Source organism: Cherax quadricarinatus, chromosome 32 (genome assembly GCF_038502225.1).
Source record: "Cherax quadricarinatus isolate ZL_2023a chromosome 32, ASM3850222v1, whole genome shotgun sequence".
Taxonomy (NCBI): domain Eukaryota; kingdom Metazoa; phylum Arthropoda; class Malacostraca; order Decapoda; family Parastacidae; genus Cherax; species Cherax quadricarinatus.
This window is the reverse complement of record NC_091323.1, coordinates 17281661-17294827: the sequence shown is the minus strand read 5'-3', so window position 1 is coordinate 17294827 and position 13167 is coordinate 17281661. Positions and strand designations below refer to the sequence as shown.

General features: G+C 40.8%; 1 protein-coding gene across 1 annotated transcript in view; it reads left to right on the top strand.

Annotated features, from left to right (window-relative positions):
• The window catches only part of LOC128690303 (adhesive plaque matrix protein-like), a 39248-nt gene extending 28187 nt beyond the window's left edge, over positions 1-11061 (top strand). The window contains exons 2-4 of the mRNA XM_053778922.2: positions 2122-2494; positions 3252-3383; positions 3929-11061. Of these exons, the coding sequence (XP_053634897.1) occupies positions 2122-2494; positions 3252-3383; positions 3929-5565 (2142 nt within the window). The 3' untranslated portion in view covers positions 5566-11061. The remainder of the gene's footprint in view (positions 1-2121; positions 2495-3251; positions 3384-3928) is intronic.
• Positions 11062-13167: the final 2106 nt, after the last annotated feature.

The following is a 13167-nucleotide window of genomic DNA, read 5'->3' as shown; positions in this document are numbered from 1 at the left end:
GGGTTGGATCAACCAGGCTGTAACTTCTGGTCACAAGCAAACCGACGTACGAACCACAGCCCGGCTGGTCAGGTACTGACTTTAGGTGTCTGTCCAGTGCCTTCTTGAAGACAGCCAGGGGTCTACTGGTAATCCCCCTTATGTATGCTGGGAGGCAGTCTTGAGCCCCTGACACTTATTGTGTTGTCTCTTAGTGTACACGTGGCGCCCCTGCTTTTCACTGGGGGAATGTTGCATCTCCTGCCGAGTCTTATGGGTTAGAGGTAAAGATGTCCGATACTTACCCAACAGCTATATTATAATCATAACTAAGCAATAAACTCACAAGGGTCATATAGCGTCTTACTCAACAAGCATTCACCTATTAATATTTCCTCGATCGCTAGCGCTCTTAGGTCACATACTGAGGTCCGGGATTCGAAATACCTCCGGTACGGCTGGAAAACATTAGGGAAGTGTTTCCATAAATCACCTGCTGTCCCTGTTCATCCATCAGTATAAAATGGGTACCTGGGTGTTAGTCGACTGTTATGGGTCGCATCCTGGGACAAAACTGACCTAATTTGCCCGAAATACTCAGCATAACAAGCTGCTTTCTATATAGTAATATGTCATTGATGTCAGCTAGACCTGTATACCTTGTACATGTACTTGTAGTAAATAAAGATATTATTATTATTATTATTATTATTATTATTATTATTATTATTATTATTATTATTATTATTATTCAATCATTCATGCGTCCACTCTTATCTAACGAACTCTCCCCTCACACCAGCTACACGAGCCAGTGATCACATTACCACTACCTTAATGTCTGCTTAACCAGCTATCATTATTCTCATATGTAGTACTGGTTCATCAAGTTGAAATGTTAAGTTATAGCAGAGAGAGAGAGAGAGAGAGAGAGAGAGAGAGAGAGAGAGAGAGACAGAGAGAGAGAGAGAGAGAGAGAGAGAGAGAGAGAGAGAGAGAGACAGAGAGAGAGAGAGAGAGAGCGTGTAAGTCAACTAGTGGTATAAAAAGTGCGTATTCATGAGAAATATTTTGATTTGTAATATTTATTTTTTCTGTAACCATTTAGACTTTTCTTACGTACTCGCTTAACCGAGAAACATATTAGTTATAAATGTTAAATTGTATATAATACATACTTCAAAATTCTGGCAAAGGACCTGTGGTTTAAAATAAATTTCAACCCTTTATACATCAAATCAATTTTATGGATTATGTTTGAACATTGTTTGTTACACCATCACACATTTCTTTGTTTCTTGATATGACGTTCTTAAACAACAAAAGCGTTATTGTATCATTATGTAAATTCTATCTGTCAAAACTGACATTTGTAGCTATTATTAAGTAACTGAGAATCGACAATCTTATGGTTTTGAAGGAAACTTTACAAAGGTCCTTTAAGATCCACAACACATAGTTCACAAATGAATATTAATAGTCCTTACAGCATGCAGAAATTATTATCTGTGTTTTTAGTGTTTCTTGTAAATGGCATCTGTGTAGAGTGAAAACTGTATAGACAATTCAAGATCAGTTATTGATTGGTCGTATTTTGTTTGTCAGACAAAAAATCGAAAAATTTCTCCAGGTATGGATCTAAAGATTCAAGGAAATGTTGTCCTCTCTTGTCTTTGAACCAATCTTATTGTGTCCCATTTTCCTGGTGCTGTATGACCCTTATTGGTTTAGTACTCCCTTGTGAATGTATGTAATATGGATCTAAAGTTAAATGATGACTCGCTCAGTAGATCCTTCGTTCATTATGACGGAGACTCATCAGGAATACTGTTCCATCCTGTGAACAAATAAATATTACAAGATGTGATGGTAGGCTTTCCACTTATTTAACAAAGGATCACAACACAGTAGCATCCTATTATTTTTATATTTCCGATATCTAATGTCATCCTACTATGTACATCTATTTGCAATATAAATATTTATATGCAATATAAATAATATGTATCATTACATTTAATATTTGTGGATCTATATGCAATGTTGTTGTTTTTAAGTTTTAAGGACAGTCTTGTTATATGTGCTATATGTATATAACGTAATCTAAATAAAATATTAACTAACAGCGTTGTATGTTGGCAGGTGGTGTGTGTGATGGCGTGTGTTGTTGTGGTGGTGAATGCCACAGCTGTCCCCATCCCCAGATCAAACCCTCAACCCTGGCCACTTCCCCAGCCTCAGCCCACTCCACAACCTTCCCCACACGCAGACGGTATCCCCAGCGCAGATTCAACTGTCGGAGGCAAAAGTCCTAATTCAGGGCCTAGTCCCTTACCTGATACGGCCTCGAAGCCTGATGTAGGGCCCTCGGCCATTCCACAACCTAAGGGCCAACAAGACAAAGACTCTTTTCTAAGACGATCAGGATCAAGACGCAGAGGAACACTTGATTCCAGACTTAAGATGAACGCCAGGATGAAGGGCGCACGCTTTCCATTTTTCTTGCCGCCAGAAGGTAGTCTTTGACACTTCATACCCCTCAAGGAAGGTTCCTTGATGCGGGTGAGGGGCTCTTGATCTAGGGAATTGGATCTGCTTCAGTTCCCTGAATTGAGCCTGAATACCTTCCATTCCCCCCCCCCCCACATGCGCTGTATAATTCTACGGGTTTAGCGCTTCTTCATGATTATAATAATAATGACACTTCATATTGACATGTAACCTATTACTTATTATATGAAAGACAACCAGTTTTAACAAAGATATGTACCCAGTATAATCGGGCCATCTCTCCATATTCATGGAAAAGCGTTAAACCTGTAAGGATCATACAGTGCCTGGGGAATGGTGTTAATCAAGTTTGCTTCAAGGGAGGGGAAGGTATCTCCAGTTTCTTGGATTAAGAGCCCTACGCTAGCATCAAGGTTAGGTTGGAGAACCCATATGGCGCAGACACTACAAAATTTTTTTACTATATTTTTACGTCATTGTGAACTACTGTATATAGATTTTTATTGTGCATATAAATAATAAGTATTCATAAAGAAACAAGAAAGTTGTAGCAGAGAATGTACTTATCTGTTATTGTCTTTGTCTACTGAATATATATATATATATATATATATATATATATATATATATATATATATATATATATATATATATATATATATATATATATATATATATATATATATATATATATATATATATATATGTTGATAATGGCAGGTGACCAGTGTTACGAGTAATTGAGACCAACGTTATTGTAGATGGTGAGCGGATCAGAGAACCTGCAAATAGTGTAGGTGAAGGTGATACAGCAGCCTTGAGGGACATCCAACACAAGCGTGGCAACATTATACCAATGCTACAACCAGTACCACTGGACCAGGAAGGCAACCGTAAGAAACAAAACTTTATATTTGAGGAACATTTCATTTTATAATCTGCGCTTCAAGCCTATTATTTACTTATAATCCGAATTTTCATCAAATTTGGCTTTTTATATAACTATGAATTATATTACGTAATACTTTATTTGATTTATTTTCTAACTTCAAAATATGAGATGTTTATCAACCTTCAACAGTCTAAATTTGGAAAAATAATTTGAAATATTATTGATTTTATTAAGATAATCAGATTTCCGTAATGTAACTAATCGTCTTCCTTTATTAGGTCTGATATTAATTATCTTAATATCATCTTTCAGCTGTTCTTTAGAATATTCTAGTTTTCTCAACCCAGGATTTTTTTTTATTTATTATAATTATTCTCAAAATATTATTTTAGAACAGTTGAAAAATGATAACAACATAGTTATCACCAGGTCTGGTCAAGGAACAAGCGCACTTATATTAATTAAATCCGTGTAACTTAATAAAGACAATAACATTTTTAAAGATTTTTTCAGATATATAATTTTAATATAATTTATTTTTGACAGCTACTGCTCGACCTTCCAGCCAGCGCGCTCTTGAGGTACCTGTTGGTACCGGTATACTTGTCAGCACCGGCGCGGGGTCTCGCCCAACCAGTGGACCTTCTGGTTTACCTCAGTTTCCATTCGATAACTCCTCAAATCGACCTAATAATCCCGCAAGGCAGCCATTTGATGTTTCGCCAGGTCAACCATTCGGGAGTAACACTCCACAGTTCAGTTTCCCGAATGCTCCTCCAACTGGAACCATACCTCCGCCTCCCACTTTTCCTCTCTCGCCTCCCATATCATCTCAGAGACCTCTCCCTGGGTCTCTTTTCCCAAATTCTCTTTTCCCAACACCTGCAACCCAAAGCCCCTCGTTTCCACAGCAAACAACACCCTTCCCATTTGCACCCCAGAGGCCGACGTCTTTCTTCCCAACCACACCAAGACCCTTTATTCCAGGTTCAACCTCCGCTAGTCCCTTAAATCCCAGTACCTTTACACCACGACCAACAATACCAAGCTCCTTTACACCATTTCCGACAACACCAAATCCCCTTTTCCCAAGACCAACAACCCCAAGCTCCTTTAACCCAAGTTCCTTTAACCCAAATTCTTTTACCCCAAGCTCCTTTACTCCAGTTCCAACAACCCCAAATTCCTTTACCCCATTTCCAATAAACCCAAGCTCGTTCAATCCAAATTCCTTCAACCCAGTATCAACAACGCCAAATCCCTTTGCTTCGGTATCCAATACTACGCCGAATCCTTCTTTTCCGGTTTCTAACACCCCCAACTTATTTTTCCCGTTATTTAATACCCGACGACCCTCATTCCCAGTTTCTAACAACCCTAATTTCTTTGTCCCTGTACCTAATGCCCAAAATCCTTTGTTCCCTTTATCTAATCCTAATTTATTTTTCCCTGTTTCTAATGTTCAAGGTCCCTCATTCCCAGTGTCTAACAACCCTAATTTATTTTTCCCTTTATCTAATGGTCAAAATCCTTCTTTTCCAGTATCTAACAACCCTAATTTATTTTTCCCAGCGTCTAATGACCAAAACTTTTTATTCCCATTATCTAACAATCCTAATTTCTTTGTCCCACCTACTAATTCCCTAGGTAACTCATCCCCATTATCTAACACTCAGAACTTCCTCTTCCCAGTATCAACAACAACCGTCAGTCCTTCTCAGAGACCCACAAACTTCCAACAATTTTTTCCTCCCTCCTCGACCCCTAACGTTCTTTTTCAAGGACAAACTAGCCAAGCCCCATTCTCGCCGGAGGTTACGACGCGGAGGCCATTCTTCCCGATACCAACAGCTCAAAGCTCTCCACAAGAGAGACCATCGACGTCCAACGCGTTCTTCCCAGGACCAACCAGCACCTCCACAAGTTCTCCAGCAGTGTTTTCTAGACCAACGGGAGCTCCTCCAATATTCCCCGGTCCACCGCCACCTCCAGAGGAGCCTCAGAACTCACAAGGTTCAGCTTCAGGGTTCTCGAGACCAACTTCAAAGCCCACCGTGAATCCGATCCCGTCGTTCGGTCAACAGAATCCAAACTCTCTCTCTCCCATCCCCAACTTCAACAGATTCCCAGCTGTCCGGCCCCTCCCTCCCCAGAATCAAGGGTTCTCACAATTCACAAATTAGAATGCCCATATCTTGAATTTTCCCAGTGCCACAGACCCTGTCCGGCTGGACATACCTGAGGAAGAGAAAGACAGTGACATAGTTACAGGAGCTTTCTTATCTCCGGTGTTGGCACTGCAGTCACATCTCCACGAATTCGGACAAATTAGAAGTTAACTACTTCATGTTGAAAGGATTTAGGGCAGACTGAAAGCATTTCAGTGTATTAAGAAGTCAGTTTATGCCAAATAAGAAACTATTTTAATCTGGCAGTGATTATCATAAAAGTATCTATGGCATCGAAATATGATTTTCGATAAGCATTGTGTTATTTTAAAATAGTCGGTCATTTCCGATCAAAACCCAGCCATTTTGAGTATTAAAAGGCTTTTATACGAAGTACAATGATCTGACGAAATTTAAACTAATTTCCTTCCCCAAAATCATTTGTTGGTTTGTTTAGCACATATTAAAAAAATGCTCATTGAGCAGTTAACACAATTATTCTAATCCATTTGTAGCATAATGTTTTCACTTATGATAATAGCTCTATATCAATTTCGAAAACCTCAAAACTGGAAGAGGGAATGAACACTTTTCAGATTCTTCTTATAATTCATAATAATTTTTATTATAAGTAGTATGTTTGGTTAAACAAATTGTTAACGTATTTGTAGGAAAACATGAGGAAGCACATTTGTCTGTTGTGCTCTTTTTTGCCCTTAAAGAAAAATAGCCGCTGTTAATACTGGCTTCCTTACCTTCGTGTGTCAGTGAGAGCGTAATGGTTATCATTATAATCATAATTTTTAAAGGAGTGGACGGGTAAGCCAATGGAAGGTCTCGGTCAGATGATCAAAAGCTCCAGCTGTGGGTCATCATATGACAAAGACTCACGTCAGGAAATACTTGTCTTGTTTCCTGAAAAGTCTTACCTAACCTAACCTTCGTGTGTGTGACTATTTAATGGTCCAAGTGGGACCGAAACGTTGTCCTAAGTTTCTCTCTGCTATGTGCGGGTTATGTGTGTATGATAGTTTACTCTAACGTCAGTTTTAGGGATTATAGTATTCTTGACTGGTGGTGTACAGGTGGCTTGGTTGGCAACGCTCTCTCCTTACACATTGAGTGTTCGTGGTTCGATCTCTGGTATGAATGCATATGTTGGGCATGTTTCCTTACACATGCTGTCCCTGTTCACCTAGCAGTAAGTAGGTACCCGGGTATTAGTCGACTAGTGTGGGTGGCATCCTGGGGGCCATGACTTCAGGACTCGAATAGAAATAAGACAGACAGTCCTCGATGACGCACTGACTTTCTTGGGTTATTCTGGGTGGCTAACCCTCAGGGTTAAAAATCCAAATAAATCTTATCGTCGTGTAGTCAGTAGGGGTTTTAAACGCAATAAACCAACCAACCTTTTAGAGATTTAGATTTTTAGATTTTGCCACCGAAGTGGCTAGTTTATTGTGCACCCCATATCCATCCTGTAGACGGTAGCGCAAGAGCATATGGATACACAAAAGGCCTAGGAACTAAGACCCAAAAGGGGTTAACAGGTGTACATATGGATTTATACCTACATATCTACAGTTCACTTATGTGTTACAAGCAAATTTAGGGAATTTGCTTAGTATATCTGGTATCTTATTTTCATTAATAAGATATCTTGACATGTAACATAGGTTATTATACTGTCTATCTCTGTATTCCTCAATAAGTGGACAATTAAGCACACAGTGTTCAAGACAGTGACCATATGCCTGGTCACATAATTTGCATTTAGTTTGATCATCATCTGTGTGTCTCCCAAACTGCCAGAAGTACTTGTAACCAAGCCTAAGCCTGGCCACTACAACATCAGTCAGTCTGTTCACATTGCAAGTTGCTCCATAAACATACTTATCTACGTTCATGTTATCATAGTGGGTTATAGATCTACTCAGGCTTCTAACTGCATTCCTATAACAATCATTTTCATTATTTACTTCTCTTCTAATATTATTCCTAATGCTAGACACAGATATACTAAAGTTATATTCTACATTCTCCTTCAGGGTACTCTTCTTGGCTACCATATCAACTTTATCATGAAGCAGTAATCCAACGTGTGATGGGATCCATAGCAACTGTATATTAATTCCTTTGTCCCTGATTTTTGAGTAACTATACCTGGCTTCTCCAATGAGCATGTTGTTGGAGTCATTATAGGAATCAAGAACACTCAGTGATGACATGGAATCAGTAATGATGATCGAGTCACTCTCAGTGTCGTAAGTTAGCTTTAGCGCCATTAGGATTGCAAACAATTCAGTTTGCAATGTAGACGCCCAGTTGTTAATTCTTATGCCTAGTTCAACAAAGTTTATTATCGTTCTTGACTAGGGAGGTGGTAACAAGAGCAGATGCAGCCCTGCCAGAAGACTCCTGTTTAGATCCATCAGTATATAACTAGTGATAACTTATTACTACCAGCTAGGCGAGAAATTTCTTCTTGAGCAGTTGCTTTAACAAGTGATTTAAGGAAGGGATTACTAGCAATGAGCTTCTTGGGAGGGACTTGCAGGTATGTGATATTAAATGAACACATCTTCCATGGAGGGGTGAAATGCTCTTGTTGTCTACAGTGATACAGTTCATGCAGGTTATAAAACTATGCAGTTGCACGTTTTCACAATCCATTTAGATCTGTGTGTATCTACTTCGAGACATTTAGTAAGATGCATTGTGACAGTGTCTGGTTCATTTCTTAACATTATAATGCAGAATACAGTGTTAATCTCAACAATCCTCTCACTGATACTAGAAATACCAAGCTCCTTCTTAATATTAAGAACCTTTGTAGATTTGGGACAGCCAAGAATAATTCTGAGAGCTTCATTTTGCATTAACTCCAAGGGTCGGAGAAAACTTTCTCCAGCTAATATCAACATGGGAGCAGCATAATCAATTAAGGACCTAACATAGGCTATGTACATCATTCTCACGATTCTCACATTAGCACCATAGTTGGGGTTGTAGCAGCAACAGCTTTGAGAGCATTTAGCCTATATTTGCATTTCTTATTTAGTTGTGGTACAATGGATTTGTTAAAGGGTACATCTACACCAAGATATCTGTAAGTTTTAACGTAGCTAATGTTTTCACCCTGTAAATAGATGGGTGGGGGATGTCGTTTTTTGTTAATATCTTTGTTTTAGAGGAAGATATTATGAGGCCTAGTCGATTACAAATTGCTTGAACTTCATTAAGAATGGTACTCATCTTCTTATGCCCTGTTGTATAGATCATGATGTCATCAGCATAGTTTATAGCTATATGTTTAGGTGAGGCAGGCAGAGCATTTAGGAGAGCATTAATCAGAATATTAAATAGCATGGGACTGAGAACTCCTCCCTGCGGAGTACCTAGGGGCATTTCTTTAGACTCACTTCTAAAGCCTTGGTAGAGGACAGAGGATACTCTATTTGACAGGTATCCTATTACCCAGCAGAGTAAGCTACCACCAATATTCATTTTGGCTAGTTCATGTAGTATAACGGTTGTGTTCGCGATATCAAATGCAGATTTTAGATCAAGAAATGTGGTAAAACTAGTAGAGGTGTATGCAGTGAGAAAGGTGGAAATACAGTTCTGCACACTTTTACCTTTCATGAACCCATAGAGGTAGGGGGAAAGTTTGGTGTCTGATTCTGTAGTACAGTCTGTTAAGTATCATTCTTTCAAAAGTTTTACAAAGACAACTAGTTAAGGAGATCGGTCTAAATGTATCAGGCTGTTGGGGTTTAGGGATAGGCACGATGAGACTATTGGTCCAGGAAGTAGGAAGAACGTCCTCAATGTAACTGAGATTATACAGTGCCAACAATGGGTTATCAGGCATGTGCCTTAGAGTTCTGAGAATATCATAGGTTATACCATCCTCTCCAGGAGCAGTTGATCGACCTTCAGTTAATACATTATCTAATTCATACTCGGTGAAGAGGCAATCACTCTCATCAGTATTTTGGCTCATAAAATTAATCAGTTTCAGCATTTCTTCAGAAGCACACCTTTAAGAGGGAAATCTTCATCCCACATTATTAATTGTTAAGGAAAGGTCTTTGAGGTGTTTAATTTGCTCGCCTTCTCTCGACCCGCACACTACAGAAGAAAACTTTGTTCGGATTTATAACTCCGGAGGGTTAGTAATCTAGAATAACCCAAGAAAACTAATCACTGTGGCTTACTTCCACTGAGGTCCTTGGATCCTCTTCCCCAGGATGCGACCTACATACTACCAGGTGAACAGGGGCAGCAGGTCAACGGTAACATGCCCAACGTTTCAACTCGTCACAGGATTGTCTCCCTCTCACCAGTCCTTTAAGTTTTTGTCATGGGGCTATCATTGAGCCACGAGCCATGTTCATATAGAAGCACTGAACCAGTTGGGGGTTAGGAGGTAATGAGATTTAATGAAAATAAGGTGTGGGTAGCTCCAATTCTTTGGATCAAGAGTCCTTCACCATTATCAAGGCACTTCCCTTGAAGGGATGTGTTTCAGTGCCTCACAGCAGTTTGAGGAAAGAAGTCCACACGTCAAGGTTGAGGAGACAGTTGTCATCAATTATGGTAGTAATACCGCCACTTGTGAATAAGGGAAATTACCACCAAACCCTTAGCTATCTTCAACAGGAAACTCGACAGATTCATCAGAAACAGTTCCTGATTAACCGGGTTGTGGTGTATATATTGGACGGCAGGCACTAACAATTTGATAAATCAGGTCAGCAACTTGGAGCCCGGGTCTGGGGCCGGGTCGCGGGGGCGCTGACCTTCGGAAGCGACTCCAGGTACATGATGAGCTCCAGCCAAATTATTCTTGTCTGTTATAGAGGTAATGAGCCATAGTATCCTCTGCTTCAGTGATATTGTCATGTACCATGGCCTGTGAAGCTCTCGCTTCACACGCTGAGGGCCCAGGTTCGATTCCCGGCGTGGTGGAAACATTTCGACACGTTTCCGTACACCTGTTGTCCTGTTCACCTAGAAAGGAGGCACATGGGTGTTAGTTGACTGATGTGCGTCGCATCCTGGGGACAAGATAAAGGACCCCAGTGGAAATAAGACATATTGTCCCTCGATGACGCACTGACTTTCTTGGGTTATCATGGGTGGCTAACCCTCCGGGGTTAAAAGTCCGAACAAAAGCTTATCTTACCTTCCTCTGATGTGAATATCAAAGGAAGAAGTTAATAGAGAGAGGTCCATGTCTTAAATCCATGGATATAAGACACTAGTGATACTTGTTACCGATTTAGAGACTTCCACACTGACAGCCTGGCCTGAAGCCAGACTTCTCTGTTAAATGTCTGATCAAACAGGCTCTTGCTGCCTGTAGGCCTACATAACCATTACAACCTGGCTAGTCATGCGCTTTCTGTCTAGTGTTTCTTATATCTGCTGATAAAAGGCTGATGTGTTGGATCGCAGATGTTAGTACGGGGTTCACTATGTTAATGGCATCCCTACCTAAAGCAGTGTATACTTTACAAACCTATCCCTCAAGTTTTTTCCACACACACACACACACATATATATATATATATATATATATATATATATATATATGTATATATATATATATGTATATATATATATATGTATATATATATATATATATATGTATATATATAAGTAGTCAAAAAAGCGGCTGGGGGGTGTATCCGGTTTTTAGGCATGCGGCTGGGCGGTGTATCCGGTTTTAGGGGGTGCGGCTGGGCGGTGTATCCGGTTTAGGGGGTCCGGCTGGGCGGTGTATCCGGTCTAGGACCAGCGGCTGGAGGGTCACCTTTTCACACCTAGGTGTTACTTCCGGTTTTGACCATGACCTCGCCCTCGAGACTACCTCACCCTTGACCCCCCAACCAGTACCCCCTCCCACGACCCCCCCCCCTTCGCGACCCCCGCCGTCGCGCCGCGCGCCCGCCCGCGCCCTTCGCGACCCCCGCCCGCGCGCCCGCCCGCGCCCTTCGCGAGCCCCGCCCGCGCCTTCTGCTGCGCCTTCTGCAGCGTCGTCCGGATCGCCCCCGCGCCTCGAATTTTTTTCCGATTTTTTTCGAATTTTTTTTGAATTTCATTTTCTTGTGCTCTCCATCTCCTCAGATCAAGTTTTTAAGGTTCCCCCTCTCACTTTCACCCCCATCCCAAAATTTCTCGATATTACCAAGTTTTTGGATTCCCCCCTATGGGGGTTTCGAAAAGTCTCCATCTCCTCAGATCAAATTTTTAAGGTTCCCCCTCCCACTTTCACCCCCCAATCCCAAAAATTTCTCGATAATACAAGTTTTGGATTCCCCCCTATGGGGGTTTCGAAATTCTTATGATCTCCTCGGATCCCCCCTCCCACTTTCACCCACACCCCAAAATTTCTCGAAATCAAAAGTCTCCATCTCCTCAGATCAAGTTTTTTGGATACCCCTCCTTTCACCCCCCATCCCCAAACAATTTCTCAATATTACCAAGTTTTTGGATCCCCCCCCCCCTATGGGGGTTTCGAAATTCTTATGATCTCCTCGGATCAAATTTTTGAGGTTCCCCCTCCCCCCACTTTCACCCACCCCCCACCTCAAATTTTTCTCGATAATACAAGTTTTGGATTCCCCCCCTATGGGGGTTTCGAAATTCTTATGATCTCCTCGGATCCCCCTCCCACTTTCACCCCCACCCCAAAATTTCTCGAAATCAAAGTCTCCATCTCCTTGGATCAAATTTTTGGATTACCCCTCTCACTTTCACTCCCACCCCAAAATTTCTCGATAATACCAAGACTCCATCTCCTTGGATCAAGGTTTTTGGATTCCCCCCTCTGGGGGTAAGCATTCAAAATAGACTCCTCCTATGGGGGCATGCTTACTACAGGTCTAAACAAGTCAAATGACCTAAGAAGGGTGTTTACTCGGCGGTCAGTGACGTCACCCCACCTGTGTTTACTCGACGGTCAGTGACGTCACGCGATGACCCCCACACGCACAGGCTGAATCTTGTCTACCCTTTTAGTTAATAATGGGACATCAGAAAGGCGCATTTTTTTCGTTAATACCCACAATTTCTTTACAACACAAGTCTAGACATTTTTAACTATTTCATCTCAGGTCACTCCCCACGAAGTAACCTCCCCCCCCCCACCCTCCCAAACCCTCACACTCCAACCAACACCTCACAATTTTCACTCATAACTCCAATTTTTCTCGTTTTAACCCTTTTTGTTCATTAAAGTTAATAAGGGGACACAGTACATCAGAAAGTCACCACATCGCTTACATCCACTTTCGTTAAATTCACTACTCACAATTTTACATATTACGAAGTTAAAATACGCACTTTTACTTTGAACATCTTCAAAAACACTCTCATAAATCATTTGAATACTCACAAAAATACCTTTATACATTTCCAAACAACACTGAAATACTCCAAAAACATCATTCGAACACCCCCAAATCACCTCTGAATACTCCCAGAACACCTTCATAAGTACTCTCATATTCATTTGTACACCTTCAAAAAACACCTTTGAATACTCACATAAACACCCTTGAACACCTTCAAAACACCCTTCAACACACTCAAAACACCTTTGAA